General features: G+C 38.6%; 1 protein-coding gene across 1 annotated transcript in view; it reads left to right on the top strand.

The window, feature by feature from the left end:
- LOC126161744 (uncharacterized) overlaps positions 1 to 18,318 on the top strand; it is a 213,099-nt gene extending 194,781 nt beyond the window's left edge. Inside the window, exons 15-17 of the mRNA XM_049917784.1 lie at positions 1,277 to 1,536; positions 6,488 to 9,363; positions 15,523 to 18,318. Coding sequence (XP_049773741.1) covers positions 1,277 to 1,536; positions 6,488 to 9,363; positions 15,523 to 17,013 — 4,627 coding nt within the window. The 3' untranslated portion in view covers positions 17,014 to 18,318. The remainder of the gene's footprint in view (positions 1 to 1,276; positions 1,537 to 6,487; positions 9,364 to 15,522) is intronic.
- Positions 18,319 to 18,469: the final 151 nt, after the last annotated feature.

Genomic DNA, 18,469 nt, shown 5'->3' with positions numbered 1-18,469 from the left:
TGGGAAAAAACCTCATTTTCCAATCGGGTAATTGTATTTGAAGTGCCATCCTAGCTTGATTTTTAGTATGTTATCTTGTGTAACTTGAAGAAGCATTTTTTTTTTTTTTAGGTCAAAGGACAAGGGCACTGACCTTAATTGTGTACATTGTTTAAATATGGCCATGTTGTGTATCATTTGAAAGCTTGTCCCCAGCCCTTTCCGGAATAACTTGTTTCACTGTGCTATCTCTGTTAGAACAGAAGTTACAGCTACGTTTGTTGAATTTTAAGCACATTTTCAGAAATTCGGACAGCTACTCGTGTTCTACTTGTGCTACAATTCTGTAATTTGTCATCTCACATCATGTACAATAAATATATCAAATTTGATAAAAATTGGGGATGGTTGGGTTGAAAATGATATCTTATCTAAATTTCATTCACTGCAATGTATGAGCTAAAATCAAACACAAGCTAAGTTTACACAATGCGTATTTACCTCTGCAAAATCTTTAAAATTTCACGCAGTGTTTTACTTAATTTGATGTAGCGCTGTAACTGTGGCATATAAAAAAAAACGCAATTCAGTCCTTTATCAAGGGAAGATATCAGACTGTAAGATGTGCAAGTAAATTATTTTATCCAATAGTTTTCTTAAAAAGTGATGATAAGTATTGCATATCAGCCGGAATGCCGTCTCTCAGCACAGGCACCAGCATTTGTGAGCAGTACAGCCGTAACAAAAGCAGCCTCAACATGGGATGCAAAGAGCTCATGTGTAGCCGCAAAAGGGTTAAACTGTTGCCAAATGCATACTCACTGCCAGTGACTTGAACAAATGGTTTAGTACCCATACCTTTAGGATACCTTTTCCCACCCCCCTTCTCTCTCTCTCTCTCTCTCTCTCTCTCTCTCTCTCATATTCAGTGACACAGTTTCATGATTATATTACCCTCTCCTTGTTTTGCTACCACCACCTCTCCCTCTTCTCAAACAGTGGTTTGAGGGGGGGGGGGGATGTCAGTACTTGAAACTGCAAAAATAGGTACTACATTGAAATGTAGTAAAATGTTCCACACACCAACAGCTGAAGGGGATTAGTTTCCTGTCCTTATTTTTATTCATTGTTTTGTTCTTGTAATTGTCATTATTGTAATATCTTTATTCCTACATTGCTGCTTTCACTTAAATGTAGAACAAAATGTAGTATGAAACTGATTGTATGGTATTTTTGTGGTTGATTTTCTATTGTCTTCCATTGAATGTAAAAAGAAACAAATTTGCATTGATTGCAGTGACGCAGATGTTGGGTCAGTGACATCCTGTATTGTATGTAAGAAAGAAGCTCGGCAGTCCAGTATCTACTGCAGTCATGCTTGCATTTTGAAACATGCAGAAGAGTCACAGCAGAATGTTGCTACAGCTGCTTCTGTCACAAAGTCAAACCAGTCAGGTGGAATAAACAAGCATGCAGTGGACCAGTTGTCTCACCACATACCAAAACCACAAACTAGAGTAATAGTATATGAAAGAAGAACTGGAAAACTTCTGAGTGGTAAGTGATGTACTTTAAACAAAATATGTAGAGGTTAAACTCATTTTCTATTGCTGTGTGATTGAAATAAGTTAGTGTGAATCACATTTACGTGAATCACATTTACAGTTTTTTGAAAATAAAAATCACTGTATTCACTAATACCATGGAACATAATTCATTAAAACAGAAATATTTATTGCCATTGTGTAATTAACATTTCCTTCGTAAGCAGCAACTGAGGTAAAAAGATGGCAGGAATGACATGTACAACTAGAAATAGTAAAATTACAAATTGCCAGGATAAAAGTTTAACATGTTCTGCATAAACACATCTTCCCCCTTCCCCCTGCCTATGAATCATGTTTCATGGATCCTTTGCAAAGAGATCTCCAGAATGTGAAAGATAGTGTTCAAGAGCAGTACAAAGATTTACATGTTTGAAATTTTAGTTCTAATATAATATAACAACCTATTACATTAATTTTAAGAGCCCTTTCAAGGTACTGTTTAATTGTGCTATAGTAGTTACCCAACAAATAGCCCCTTAATGCACTCTACAAGAAACTTAATACATTCCTTTACATTGGGTTCTGTAGCTGCTGTAACCTTGTTGAAGATTAAAGAAGTAGAGGAAACATGATGTGTGGTGCAAATACTGGTTAATAAAATGTAAAACCAGTTCTCACTTTAAGTTACCCTTTCTATTGCTTATACCTGCACATGAAACGTATAATCTTTTTTAGGGTCAATGGAGATACACACCTGCCCCCCCCCCCCCTGTTGCTCATATCACCATTGGTTAAAAAGCTGATGAGAATAATGGAATTATGACACTACCACATGCAAGACTGAAAGCACTATTGTGATCTCTCGCAATGTATAGGGCAGTGAAATCTCAAGTACGCATGTATGGATATCTATAATATGAAAGTGTTTCTCTTCGTGTCCCAGATTAATAAAGTAGTTCCATTTTTTTCCTTTCTCAAGTATGATCTGGCAGATTTTTTTTTTAAATGATGATTTCTCTGACAATCAGTTGCTATGTATTCTGTTAACAGTGTAATGTGTGCAGCAGCTCTCTTCGCCTGACTATGAAAGGGTTTTGATTTAATGCTGACTTTCATATACACGTAATTTGCAGTTGAAATGCTTCAAATCACTCAACATAGTGCCACTAATAAAGACGGCCTCATGACTGACATCTGCTTGTAGAATCGTGTGTATGGTTTGTACACACTCTCAAGCATGTTTTCATTGGTATGCGTGCATAGTAGAAAATCGATCAAGCTTCAGGTAGTTCAAGCTGTCCAAATGCTTGTGCAGAATTATGCTACACAAGTGGTCAAGCCTGCAGTTAAATTATTATGAGTCATGGCTTATAAGTAATACATACAGTAAATTCTAATTGATGGAGTAGTAGGTATGTTGAAACATTCCTCTGCAGTGCTGTATTGAACAACATACTACCAGACCTTTTAAATCATCAAGCCAAACCTTGAGCTTCATTAGATGTAGGGATATATGAAAACACTGTTTGGACTGTCCATGGTACTAGTTCACCAATCATTAACTTATTATGTTGAGTTTTTTAAAATTATCCTCACTTCGTATCTTTCAAACACTTGATCTGCCATTCCAAAGATATCTGAAAAGCTTTGGATGCAGTGCCACAAGGTTGACGGATAACATAAATACAATAATAAGCAGCATCTTCACAAGTATATCATTTGTTCAGATAATTTTTGTCTATTTGACAAGCTTATGTAACACTGGTTTGGGTGTGCCCCAACGAAGAGGGAAAGGGAGTGTCACTAACGCTCTTCCTGTGCACGAGTGGTTTAGCAAAAAGGATTAGCAGCAGTCTGACTGTTCATCTCACTGATACCTCTCAGGAAACCTTTGTACTAACAAAACTGTAATCAAAATTACCCTAAGAAAAAGTTGTACAGTTAAATTCTGCATAGTGGGATGTCAAGGGACCCTAAGATGCTCTATTATATGAGGGGTTCAGAAGCAAAATGGTACAAGTGACAGTTATCAGAAAAATGAGAACAGTGTATCTAGAGAATGGTAAAACATGTAATATTATTGTGGCAAAGGGATAAAAGTGAAAGACGACTGTGTGCTGCTCTGTGGTAAAAAAAAAAGAAAACTAAACAGTGGAAACTCCAGGTAGGAATATCAACAGTGTAGGAAAAGACAGATTGCTGCTTACATTTTAGAAGACATGTCAAGTTGCAGACAGGCACAATTAATTAACACTTACATAAACCTTTTGGCCACAGACTTCATCAGTTAAAAAAAGTGCGTGTGCGCGTTCACACACACACACACACACACAGCTGGCACATGGTCGTCAATTCCAGCATCTCAGGTCTGAATGCAGCTATCACTTTGGATGCAAGCAGCAATCTGGAGGGGGCAGGGAAGGGGAAGGGGTAATAGTGTATGGATGGGGGGAGAGACAAATGTGTTGTGAGGTAGTGTGCAGGGAGGAGGTGAGGTCATGGGGCAGGGAGGTGGGGGAAAAAAGCAGCAAAAAAGAAGAGGAGCGGGGAAAGATGTGCGGATACATTGACAAAGGGGTGGAAATAAACAGGGTGGGAAATGAGAAAGGGGAGAAGACGATAGGACAGAGTAGGTGGTAACCGTTGGATGGAGGGTGTGGGGACAGTATGTTACTGTATGTTTAGGCCGGGCAGGAGCACAGAATGGGTTGTATGGATAACCTCCATCTGCACAGTTCAAAAAAGCTACTGGTGGTGGGAAGGATCCAGATGGCTAGGGTAGTGAAGCAGCCGTGGAAATCAAGTGTGTTATGTTCAGCTGCATGTTGTGCCACAGGGTGGTCTACTTTGCTCTTGGCCACAGTTGGACGGTGGCTGTTCATCCTTGTGGTTAGCTGGTTGGTAGTCATACCAATATAAAAAGCTGTACAATGATTGCAGCAGAGCTGGAAATAAAATGACTGCTTTCACAGGTGGCCCGACTCCTGATGGGATACAGTAAACCTGTGAATGGACAGGAATAGGAAGTGCTGGGTAGGTGGATTGAGCAGGTTTTGCACTTGGGTCTTCCACAGGCATATGATCATTGTGGCAAAGGGTAGGGATCGGGAGTAAAATAGGGATGGGCTAGGATGCTATGGACGCTGAGTGGGCTACAGACACCACTTTAGGAGGTGTGGGAAGTATCTTGGCTAGGATGTCCCTCATTTCAGGGCATGATGATAGGTAATGAAAGCCCTGGCCAAGCATGTGGTTCAGCTGTTCCACTCCACGATGGTACTGGGTAATGAAGGGAACACTCCTTTGTGGCTGGTTCTTAGGGATGATGGGAGGATTGGGAATGTCAGGGGAAATGGCACGGGAGATCTGTGTGGACTAGGTCTGGGAGATAGTGCCTGTCTTTGAAGACCTTGGTGAAACCCTCAGCATACTGAGCAAGGGAGTTTTTGTCACTGCAGATATGCTGTCCCCAGGTGGCCAGGGCTACATGGGAGGGATTTTTTGGTGTGAAAGAGATGACGGCTGTCAAAATGCGGGTGCTGTTGGTGGTTGGTAGGTTTAATGTGGACAGAGGTGCAGCTGGAGCCTTCAAAGAGGAGGATGTCATCATCTAGTCTAGTGGCATGCTGGATTGAGGAAGACCATGTGAAGTGGATGGGAGAGAAAGTTAAGACCTAGTCCTTAAACAGAAGAGGAAAGAGAGTTGCAAGATGTCACAAAGCAGTTGGCACCAAAGAGAGAAATGTTCATTTATACCTAACAAAACCCAACAGAAAAGGCAAAACTCTCCGAATGTCATCTTTTCACCTCTGTACAACCAAACTCGAAAGCTTAAACTTCCTAAATATGAAAATCCTCAGGAAATACGTTCCATTTATCCCGCCTATACAACTTGAATTCTACCACAAGAAGGACAACCAAGAACAGCAACTAGGGATGGCCCACTTCAAGAGCTTAAACCTGATATTGAGAAAGACTTTCTGGAGTCAGATTATGAATAGACTGTTTCTTATTTAGTAGCGCTACTTTAAATTGTGTATCAATAAAATGCATTAGGTTATAATGATTAGTGTTGTATATTATCTCAATAACCTTTTTATATTGCACAAGAAGAGGGGCAATGGTCCAGGTGGTGTGAAATTATTTTCAGTAGTGGGATAACACATTAAAAATCATTCTTTCTTATTTTGTTTCGTTTTGACAAGCTACAAAAGGTGTGGTGTTCATGAAACATTATGTAAATGTTTTGTTATAACTCAAAATAGCAATTTTATAATAATTGATGTGATAACAAATCATAACAAAACATAAATCAGATTTTTAACTCTCATTATTCTGGAAGCAAAGGGATACAAGTGCATCAGACTTTTACGAATTATGGTATAAAACTGATTGTTTATATTAACCTTTTATTCCAGTATGCAGATGGACAATGATACAGACTATTTTTATGTATTTAAAAAATCCATATTGCAATATCAAAATATTCAGAAACTGTGTAACTTTTAACTTCAGTTTTCTCAAAACTACAAAAAGGGTACTGATAACCATTTGCTTCTGAGCCCCTCATACATAAATGTATCAACATGTCTATTCCCCACTTGCAATATATCTAGAAATATTAAGTTCATTATTTGATACTGTAATTGTTCTTACCCCCCCCCCCTCTCTCTCTCTCTCTCTCTCTCTCTCTCTCTCTCTCTCTCTCTCTCTCTCTCTCTCTCCCCCCCCCCCCCCCCTCCCTCCCTCTCTCTCTCTCTCTCTCTCTCTCACACACACACACACACAGCTACCTTATTAGAGCTCTAAAGATTGAGATTGAGCAACTGTTAAATTAATAATAATTTGTGAATCAGTTCATTTTACAATCTGATATGTTTAGATTTCGTTGCAACTGACATATTTCTGTAATTTTTTATTACTTAATGTAAGGAATCACACATATTTTAAAAAAATTTCAGGTAAAAATGCCCCAACTTTGGGAAATCTAAAGAACTGGTTGAAGGAGAATCCTACATTTGAAGTAGTGAAACCTAGTGAAGTAACATCAAGCCGAGTAGCTGGGAAGTTGATGTTTCAACATACAAGGAACACAACTGTCCAGACACCGCAGGCAAACTTGGAAGAAACTCAGCAGAAGATTTCTCCATCACAGCCAAAGCCATCACCTCAGCAGAAAAGTATTTTATCATACTATCAGCCTGCAAATCAAGCTGTTAACACAGAGGCATCTCAACAGAAACAAGGTGTCCAGAATAAACACTCAGTGGTACAGTCAAAACCAGCACCACACCCACAGAAAGTAATAATTAAGTCACATAATATTACAGACCAGCCTAAAGGACAGCATGTACTATTTGCTTCAGTGAAGGCACCAAAGATACAGAAACAAACTATTCTCATACCTCCTGAGCAAACAAATAAACTGAGCATTAAAACAGTGTCCAAGCCAGCTGTTAGTAATGCTAAATCGGAACCTAAGTCACCTGTTTCCCCCCCACCCTCAAACAAAGGACACATCCAGAATGTAAAGCCATTGCCTATCAATGCTTTACCAAAGGTTTCAGTTACACCAGCAGTGAAGGAATCAGATAAAACACCAATAAAGAAGGTGGAGAGTAAACGATTTTCCTCAGATTCAACTAAGAAAGAGGAAGATAAAGAAAAAGATAAGGAAAAGGAGAAAGAGAGAGAAAAGGAAAAGGATAAAGAAAAAAATCCTGGCCCAGAACCAATTAGGCTTAATGTGCGCAAAACGCTTAAAGAACTGTTGCAGTCCCGCATCCAGGAATGTTCTGATCTTCATGTAACTGAAGAAGAGATACAGGACATTGCCCTGAATATTGAGGAAGAAATGCATTCATATTTCAGGGATACTGGTATTAAGTACAAATCCAAATATAGAAGTTTAGTATTTAATATTAAAGATCCCAAAAACTTAACACTTTTTCGAAAAATAGCTGAAAAATCAGTTACACCTCATCAGCTAGTGAGGCTTTCACCTGAGGAACTAGCAAATCAGGAATTAGCACAATGGCGAGAAAGGGAGGCAAAACACCAAATAGAAATGATAAAAAAGAATGAATTAGATTTGTTATCCCTAACAAAAACCTATGTAATGAAAACTCATAAAGGAGAACAAGTTATAGAGGCAGATGAGGCCATAAAAGCAGAAGTGCCTGAATTGGTTGACCCATCGACAGTGCCTGATGTTTCCTCTCTTTCAGGAAGCGTAATTCCATCAACAGTTGGAGAGAAGAAACCAGAGGTGAAAGAACAGGAAAAGACCAAAGATAAAATTAAAGATTCTAAAGATAAAGACAGAATTAAAAAGGAAGATAAAGACAAAAATATTGAAAATGAAAAATCAAAACATGAAAAGAAGTCAAGCAAAGACAAAAGTGAAAAACATAGAAAGGATGAGAGAGAATCCTCAAAACGGGATCACCATCACCATCATCATCATGGCTGTAGTAGAAGTGATAGAGACAAACGACACGAAAGTAGGGATCATAAAGAAAAACACAAACGATCTGAAAAAAGTAAACATGATTTGGAGAAGAATAGGGACCATTACAGTACTGAAGTGAAGAAAGAAAAGAAAGCTGATGAGAATGATAAAGAGGAAAAATCTTACAAAAAGAGCGATTCGAGTGAAAGTGATGAAATAATCAAGCATAAACATTCTGACCACGATAATAAGACTGGAAAAGGATTCACAGAAACTGATGAATATAAACCAAGTGTACAATTTGTTAAGGTGGAATCACAAGATATCGATGAAATTATTGACCAGGAGTCTTCGCAAGCAGATCAAGAAAGAATACCTGATGTGGTCTGTATTCCTTCACTCGACTTTGGTGTTACCATCTGGCAAGGGTTTGTCAATATGCCAGATGTTTCAAGATTTTATGCCACTGTGCAACTTTCATCGGGTGATGTGACTACTTCTGAACTTCCCTCTGCAATTGAAATTGTTGGTAGAATTATGCCTGATACAGTCTGGGATTATATATCAAAAATGAAAAAAACTGGAACAAAAGAAATAATAGTCCTTCGATTTACAGCAGCCAATGATGCTGAAAGAATACCGTATATGACACTGTATTCCTATCTAAATGCAAGAAACAGAATGGGAGTTGTTGGTAGTGTGTCAAGAACAATCAAGGACTTCTATATAATGCCACTCTCAGGCCACACACCTTTACCCCAGATTCTGTTGCCAATTGATGGTACTGGATTTGAAGATATCAGGCCTCATTTGTTGCTTGGAATTTTGGTGAGAACCAAGAGAAAGAGGCTGGCTCCAGAGAACGAGTATGTTGCTAAAGCACCTAGACATGGTGGTGTAGTGAGGACAGTTGAGAGGAGCTATACTCCACCATTACCTGGCACGGGACCTGATGCAGTAGGTAGTTTGACTCCCCCTCATCCTCCACCAAGTGTGTCTGACAGTTATACACCGCCAATTTCACCAACTCAGTCACTGTATGCCGGATCACAGCAACAGCTCAGTTTACAGTCCAGATGGTCTGATGACAGAGATTCTGACAAAGATTCTACAGATGATCAAGTCCGAGGTTTCAAGAAATCGGGCCAGCCTTACACTGCAGATGATGATGATGCGCCATATAGTCCTGGTGAAAGTGATGACTATCAAGAAGATTCAGGGGAAGATAACATGCAGTCACCACTGAACACAAAATCAGAACTAGAGCGAAAAATGGAGGAACTGAACAGGAAGATTGAAGAACAGAAACAACAAATTCAGACCATCAGTAGTGCTATTGTCAGCTCTGATTCTGTAGCTGCTGCTTGTGGCCCTAAACAGTATCAGGTATTGTACCTTTTTAAAATTATGTTTTTGGTTTAAGTAGTACTGTAATCAGATATTCATATAGGATATTGTTGCATGCTAACTGTTGAATTTAGATGAAAATTTTCAGATAAGAAATACTGAGAGGCACCACTCACTAGCAAATGAATGATAGTGGCACAAAGCTACTCAGAAAATTATGTTTTATTCAAAGCTTTCACATTGCGCTTGGCTGGAGAAATGCTGCTTTGTGAGCAGGCTCAATTTTTTTGGAGGGCGGGGAGGGGGGGGGGGGGAGTGTTATGTAGGAAAGGGGAAACTGTTTGACATGAAAGGTTCTAAAGTATTGTTAGGATAAGGACAGGAGGAAACAGATAGTTCTCATAGCAGTGGCATCCACATTTTGTCACTGTCACTGAGAGCCAAATGTCTCCTCATTTCCTAATTCTTTCATACCTGCATGACGTATTTGGGAGGTCTGCCAGTCACTTCTATTGGAATTTAATCTCAGTTGTCATTCATAAAAGGAATAGGAGACAACACTGGGGAAGCGTATAGCCATTTTAAAGTAGGATTACTACAGCACTTGAATGTCAAATAACACACATTTGGTGTAATTTGGATAAAGGATACTTCTACTTGAAGTACCGAAAATCCAAGTCTTCTTGCTTCCTTTTTATAAACAGTCCCTGATGAACAGTGCATCATCAGTCATAATAGAGAATGGCAATTATAGTTATCTTGTAAGAGATAACAAAAATGGTAGTAGGAAACAGTCGTAAGTAGGGACCGGAAGAATTCATATTTTGCAATATATGTGCAAAACTTGCTTCAAAATGTGAATTTACCTAATAGATTCTATTCCACAGTGAATTTTGTCCAGATGAACTATTTTACAAGAGTTAGTTTGAAGAATTTTGTCCAGATGAACTATTTTACAAGAGTTAGTTTGAAATAGCTTCGTTTTGTGCATATGAATATTGAAAATGTAAACAATTTTCAGTTACTAGTATTGCACATCATCAGGCAAAGCCCTGTTTGGAAAGATAATATGTATAAGAATGTGTTTCCAAAATAAAAAGTATGTGAACACAACAAAGTATAAGTGCTCTGGTCCCATGTCAAATGTGGGTGGCTGAATGATCTGCTAAATATGGCGGTGTGTAATGCAACATAGCTTTCATTCATCTGTGGGACCTAATATCTTATAACAAAAAAAATGTAAGTTTGTTCGTTAGCTAAAGTCCAAGAGTCGGTATAATGTGGACAATTTTAACATGACCATTTTAGGTGATGGTTATTTTGGGCTACAGTTAGATTGAATACTACCAAAGGTTGGACCTGAACTGCCCCATTAACAGTAGTCTGCCAAACTCAACAAACAATTGTGTGATAGTCATTTCTGAATGCTTTCTTTCTTTTTTTATTTTGAAATGAATGAAGTGATTAATCCTTGTCCATCAAAGTTTTTGATAACGACCCTCACAACACCAGAAGGGATCAGTGACCTTGTGACTGTGTGTCAGTTCTGTTTTCGCATAACATGGGTGTAGGCTGCAGCCCTGTTAGAGGGAGGCAGGGCTCGGTTCCCAACACTACTAGTCTCCTTTCTGGCAGGTAAAATTCTAGTTTGTTATACACTCATGGCCATCTGGTGTATACAGTGTCCACACTGTGCACTATAGTGATTGGAAAACAAAACCTGTTGCATATTTCGAACTTAATAAATTCTCCCCCTCACATTCAAATATACTTATTTTATTTTTGGTTCTATTTCTGCGTTGTTCGTTCTATCTGTAGCATTGTCAAATATGAGTCGCATGGCTATGAATGCCCATGAAAGTCAAAATTAATACTCCTGCGGATTTTGTAATCATCGAATTGGGTGGGAAAAGAAAAATAGTGTCAAGAAACACCTTAAATCTGACACATTCAGTTCACTGGTGGGAAAATACAACTGCTTCCCAACAAAACAGTCATTTGTTGAAAGCTTAAATACAGCCAAGAGCACCACTTAAACAGTTACAAATAGTGCAGTTCATGACATAAGTTCATGGCTTGTAGAAAATAAACTAACACTAAATCACAACATAAGTTCATGGCTTGTAGAAAATAAACTAACACTAAATCACAGTAAGACTCAAGTTCTTACAATTTCTAACACACAATTCAACAAAACCCAATGTTTTAATTTCACAGAATGGGCATATGATCAGTGAAACTAAACAGTTCAAATTTCTGGGTGTTCAGACGTATAGTAAACTTTTGTGGAAAGCCCACATTCAGCTGCCATTTTTACTATTTGAACGGTATCTGAAGTAAGTGATCGTTCGACACAAAATTTAGTCTACTTTGCTTATTTTCATTCGCTTATGTCATATGGTATTATATTTTGGGGTAACTCTCTCCTTTCGAAAAGGATATTTTTGGCTCAGAAACAAAAGGTTCTGGCAATAAGTGGTGTAAGTTCATGAACCTTTTGTCGACTCCTGTTCACTAGTCAGGGTATTTCGACATGGACCTCTCAATACATATATATTCTTTACTGTCATTTCTTGTTAACAGTATCAGCTTATTCGCAAGAATAAGCAGCTTTCACTCGGTTAATACTCGGCAGAAATCAAACCTGCAATTGGATCGGACTTCTTAACTTTTGTGCAGAAAGGTGTGCAGTACACTGCTGCATACATTTTCAGTAAGCTACCACAAGAATTCAAAAATCTTAGCAGTAATCCATGTGCTTTCAAATCTAAACTGAAGTGTTTCCTCATGGGTCACTCCTTCTATTCTGTCGAGGAGTTCCTTGAAAAATTAAGCTGATTCTTGTTGTGTTGTTGAGTGCATTTACTTAAACTTGTGGCTTGACGTTATTTGAGTTCATAAACATTTTACTTTTATCTGTTGTTACTTTTACGTTGTAATTTCATGTACTGACATGTTCCATGACCTTGGAGATTTACTCCTCAGTTTGGTCCTACAGAACTTGATGTGTAAATAAATGAAAGAAGAAAACGAAGGCCATTTTGGAGGAGGGGGAATCTGTTGAAAAGCAAACGTTTCAGTAATTTGTAGTCACTCTTTTTCCTGCCCCACTCTTTCTCCTGCCTGTTGCTGCTGCCACCCTATAGTGTGCCCTCCAATTCTCCTGTTCGTCCAACATTCCACTTCTTTTGAACAATGCAGTTTTAGAGATGATGATGATGATCTTCTTCTTCAACTTCCAGTCCCTGGTGTGGTGTTTTTAGAATATAATCCTCTCCATTTCTTTAAAGTCAGTACTGCCATTAGACTTGTTTATTTGCAGTGTTACATTGTCTAAGGGTCGATATTTCTGGTAAAGCCATTGCTTTGTTTCATCACTGAAATAAAACAGCAGGCTTTACCAGAAACATCGACCCTTTGACAATGTGTCTAATAGTGTATTTTAAATACAAGAGTATGCCATCTTAGGCACTGTATAACACTTAAAACACTTGATAATGGCACTTTGAAGCCGAAATCATGATAATAAACAACAGCCTAATGGTGGTACTGACTTTCACCATGCTGTTCTCTACGCTATTTATCTCGTATCTTCTCCTCATCACACATTCTTTTGCTCCAATGATCCACATGTCTCTTGGTCTTCCTTTAGGTCCTTTGCATCATGTTGACATTTCATGGGCAAGTCTGCCAACTCCCATTCTTGTACATGCCCATACCATTGTTTCTTGTAATACACCCTTACCATTGTAATTTTCTCTTTCCTATGATCTCTTGCATGAGTTAATATTTCTCTCTCCATCTCATTTCTTTCTCTATCCATTCTTGTAAGTCTTATTCTGCTTCTCTGAAATTGTTTTAGTAGACTTTCTTGTCAGCAGTAAGTAGAACCTGTCTGTATTTTATATTTTATCTATCTGTGTAATAATAATCGTGTTTCAGTTACATAACATTTGACACAAATAGTATGAAATTTCATACTAGTTAATCACAGATAAACATCAATAATTAGATGTAGGACTTATTCCCTTCATTTTTATGTTGTGAGTTCTCTGCTCTCAGAATTTTGTAGTGAGTCTGTGTAACAGAAATTGATCTTTTTCTTTTTTTCTTTTGATGGTAGTATGTTACTATACCACATTGTGTGTGTTATCAATTAAGACTCTTTATTTGTGGAGTGTGTGCCCTTTTTAAGTTTTTGTATGCTTTTTTTTGCTTTTAGGGGAAAACTTCAGCTTTATTTCAGGTCTTGTATGAGATATGTTTGAAAAGTAAGGGCCACTTGCTTGTATTGAGATGTTGGCAACTCATAAAAAGTTGTATGAATGCAGCAGCATCTGTTGATTGATTATGAAGCCACAGATATCATTGTTTTGGTTCAGTAATTAGGCTGTGGGTGGAAGCAAACAATGGCTTCAAAAATCTTTGCGCGCACCCCCCCCCCAAAAAAAAAAAAAAATTGAAAAATTTCGTGTCAAATTCAATTTTCATGTGAATAAGAATATGTAACTTTTCAGAAACGGAGGCATGCTTAATGTATAGGTGTACAGTAACGAGTGGAGGAAAAGATAATGTTTTTGAGACTTTGGAAGTGGCCATACAAATAAACACGATACAGAGCTGAGTGGAGAACCCAATAAACCATTACCCGTGCCAAGAATAAAGTTTTCTATTTCCTTTGGGAAGCTTTTGGCCATCTATCCTGCTGTCTCAATCTCACACCCAGTGACTATTATTACCTTTTCTTACTGTAGAAACAATTGATAGATGGACAGTAGTTCAAAGATTATAAGGAGTTTATGATTGCTGTTGTCAAATCATTCATTTTTCAGCTGGATAACTTCTAAAGTAGTTTTGTAAGAAACAAATTGTCAGTGAAAGCTTTCCTTCTTTTTTTTTAACTTCTTATATATAAGCTCACGAGACAAAAGATTGTCCGCACTCCGTTAAAAGAGCCACACCCCATTAAAAGAGCACACTGATCACTTTGGGGTGTGCAGGAGGTGCAGAGCTGGCACCAGGCAGCCATGTGACCTCCACCACTGATGTAAGTCATGGCAGTGGACTTGTGTGTATGTGCTAGTCAGTCGTACGGAATTGGTACAGTAAGAGGTGGAGATGTGGCAGAAAGGAGCTATTATGTTTGGATGTGCCTGTGACTATAATGTGAATTTAGTTGCTCAATTTGTTGGTGTATAAACACGAACTGCCCAGCGCGTTTACAAAGAATGGTGTACCACTCGCTGCCATGTAACACAGCGTATGAACAGTGATTGTAAAAAGATCCCAGCCAACAGGAACCAGATTTTGAGTTATGCTGGTCAGTGACAACCCAACAGTAATTGCTATCATAAGTGAACATAGGATCCTATCAAGCAGTCTACAAGTGACATTGAGAGAACATTGCGAAGTGAATTGCATACATTGCACGTTTGAAGTAGGGCAGCACACACAGTGACAGGTCCTCAGTGGGCCAAACACAGAAACTGGACAGTAGCCTCCTGGTCTGATGAGTCATAATTCTCTCTCTCTCTCTCTCTCTCTCTCTCTCCTCTCCCCCCCTCTCCCCTCCCTCCCTCTTCCTCTCTCCCCCTCCCTCCCTCTTCCCCTCTCCCCCTCCCTCCCTCTTCCTCTCCCCCCCTCTCCCCCTCCCTCCCTCTTCCTCTCCCTCCCCCTCCCTCCCTTCCACCCACCCCCAAATTCTGTGAAGCTTGAAATGCACTGACAGCCCAATGAGTGTGCAAGATGTAGCTTAGGATGACAGCAGGCTTGTTCTTAGAGCTGTGTGTGTACATTCTTGGTTTGATAAATACACTAGCATTCTGTTGCACCTCAGCTGGTCTCGAAATCACCATGTCTTAACCTCATGTTTGGGAATAGTTGGAACAGCAGGTGAACCGTAGCAATCAACATCTCTGTAGTTCTTTAGTTCTGCAGGATCTAATCATCTATGACTAACTTCAGCTGGATAGAGCAAGAAATTCATGGATTCTCTTCCTTGCTAAATTAAGACCCTAACTTACGAAATATACCTCATACAAAACTGTAACTTGTCAACTGAAAGAGTTCTCAAGTTTCATTAGCTTATACTAAATGCAGGCAAAAGTAATACAGTCAGAGTTCTTTGGCACATTGAGAAATTTGTGTAATTGTCAAGTAAAATGCATTTCTATTCATAATTAACCATTTTTGTTACAGGTAATGAAAAATTATGCTGTGATTGGTGATGAAAAAGTGAGCAGCATTACATCTGGTGATGATGAGAATGAAGCATACAGTCCGTCGAGGTCATTCACACCCCCACCTTCAATCCCATTTATTGGACCTTCAGAAACACAATCTATGCTTCCTTCTCTCCCTTCAAATATATCAATACCTTCGAACCTGCATGAGATATTAGCCAGTATAAAGAAACGTGAAACAGATCTACCAACAGCATCAGGATCAAGGGGAATTGACTTAAAGACAGATCCTATTGTGCAGAATTATGCAAATACTGGTCAAGATGTTGAAATTCCAGGACTAAATGATGATATGAGTAACTCACCTCACTCATATAGTGCAAATAAACGGTTTCAAAGTCCAACGGAGCCACCATTAGGCCAATCGGCAACATCTGTAGTACCTGCCCTGTTATCACTCTCTACTCCTGTTGTGCACCCTCATAGTATAGCTGCACAAACAATAGAAACAAGATCTCATAGGGATCCTCGTCAACGAAGTTCTGTTTCTTGTGATGCATCTATTAAGTCATCTGGAAGTACGTTGAGTAAACTGTCTGATGATGATCTCATAAAGAAAGCGGCTGAAATGATGGAGATGGAGCACAAAGATTCGCTTGACACAGACAAACATAATGTGTATCCCCAAAGTATGCCACCCAGTGTAGATAGTTTACACAGCACATCGAGTTCAGTTGGCAAGACACCAGCGCATCAGCCATTACCTCCAGGCGTAGAGGATGAAGACTATGGATCATATGGGACACCTTTTGTTCCATCAGTTCCTTCAGCAAGTGGTTCAGCGACACACAATATACCAATGCCACCACCAGTTCCACCCAGTACAAGTTATCAAGCACCTCTTCCTGCTCCTGTGCCGTATACAGCTACTCGTCGCTATACGCAACCTCCACTAGCGTATAATTTACCAAGAAGCAAAGAGGCTAGTTTCACTTCTTCTTTTTCAGCTAGTTATTCAGATGTGAAGACTGAAATTAAAGTTGCAGAACCAGGCTCATCAAGGAAGAAACGCAAGTTTCATGATGATGTGGTTAGAAGTGATGCAAAGAGAAGTAGGGGGGGATCTCCAATAGTAAGTTCTCGTGATACATGGGATAATAAAGCACCAGTTCCTTTGAGAGGAAGATTTAATATGAGAGGTAGGGGATTTGTTCGTGGTAATAGAGGATTCATGAGGAAGGGAAGGGGCATGGGTCCTAGCAGAGGAAGGTGGGGTGGTCCTCCACCAAGTGAAAAACATTTCAGCAGGCGGTCCCCCCGATACGATGCTAGCATTCGATCAGAATGGGATATGCATATTAAAGACTTTGAACAAAAACATCGTGAGCGTACAAGAGATAAGCATAGAGAGCGAGAGAGGATGCATGATAGGACTACAGTAACGCAGAGGTCATCTCGCAGCAGTAGTAGAAGGAACAGAGACAATGAAAACAGTGATTCTTCGTGAGTAGTGTGGTTGTTGATACAGAAGAAAAGACATTGTTGCTGTAACATAACATGTTCTGTGTTAACTCCTCCAAAATAACTTATTTTCTAGAAGACTTTTGTAACATTGTTAATTAACTATACATATTTTATTTAGTAAAACCGGGGAGGAAAGTGAAGACAGATCTTATCTTTGTACTGAAATTTATTTGTAGTCACTCTTTTTCCTGCCCCACTCTTTCTCCTGCCTGTTGCTGCTGCCACCCTACAGTGCACCCTCCAATTCTCCTGTTCGTCTAACATCCCACCCCCCTCATCCACCCACCTTTACAGACACTTTTTGTTTTATGCGCACATGTTTTATCCAGGTATTCAGATGTGTACAGAACACAGAACTTGTTTGTTTCAGCCTTGAAATAAAGATTTGCATTTCATTATGTACATTTCTAAATGTGTGAAGTATTATGAATTAATGTGGCAGAATTTAGGAGAGAGAGACTAAAAAGAAAAGTAGCAAACTGAGTGAAAGCAAATTTACTCAAGTGTCCCCTGTTTTGTATAAGGACTAGGTGCTGTGAAATTGCTTGAGTGAATATTTTCATAACATTGAACAGTTCTGTGGAAGCACACTTCAGAATTTCCATAGCCTTTCTTGTTGCTTGCTAAGTGACATTTCGAAGTTCTGTAGGTGTGCAGTGTACAGTAGAGTGTCTAAAGGTACCTTTACACAAGTTGAAGTAATTGCTTTGTACAAATATTTTTATATGGTTTGAATGTGTAAATAAGTGTCTTTAACATGTTATAGTTCTGTAAAGAACATTTCACTGTATAATTATTGTAAAGCCTATTTTGAAACCAGTGATCATTTTTCACAACATTCATAAACCAATGTTTTACACATTTCCTGTTTTAAAGGAAATAGTTTATTTCACCTCATTTTTCATTGTAAGGTCCAAATTGAACATAGTGTCTCATTGAAACATGTAATTAATGCATTTTTGCATGTGACTTTTAAAACAAATTAATGTTGTCTGTGTACAGTATGTTTTGTATGGACTAAACAGTGTATGTAATGTGTGAGCAATTTGTTAATTGTGAATTGTAGAATGTATGGTAAAAAGTGCTGTTAGTGTGTTCAGGTGAAGTTACTTGCCTGAATGAATTGTTTTATTTGTATATGGCAGAAAATTTAATTCAATTTTATTTGTATAAAATATTTACAAAAGTGTGAGAGTTATTTATGAACTGCATATATTAGTACATGTGTATGTCTGTACATAACTGAACTTGTACAGAAGCCTCACTTAAAAGATCTCTTTCAAACTTATGTGGTTGTTCTGACTTCATTTCAGTAGTACTGAACATGAAAAGTATCACCTGTGTAATACTTGTGTTGTTGTGTAAAATATTTTTATGTCCAACATTTGTTTTCTTAGTCATCTATTCCATTTACTGTTGAAAAGGCCATTCCTATTCAC

This window comes from Schistocerca cancellata, chromosome 2, assembly GCF_023864275.1.
Source record: "Schistocerca cancellata isolate TAMUIC-IGC-003103 chromosome 2, iqSchCanc2.1, whole genome shotgun sequence".
Classification (NCBI taxonomy): Eukaryota; Metazoa; Arthropoda; class Insecta; order Orthoptera; family Acrididae; genus Schistocerca; species Schistocerca cancellata.
The sequence above is the reverse complement of the archived record's forward strand: the minus strand, read 5'-3'. Positions and strand labels throughout refer to the sequence as shown.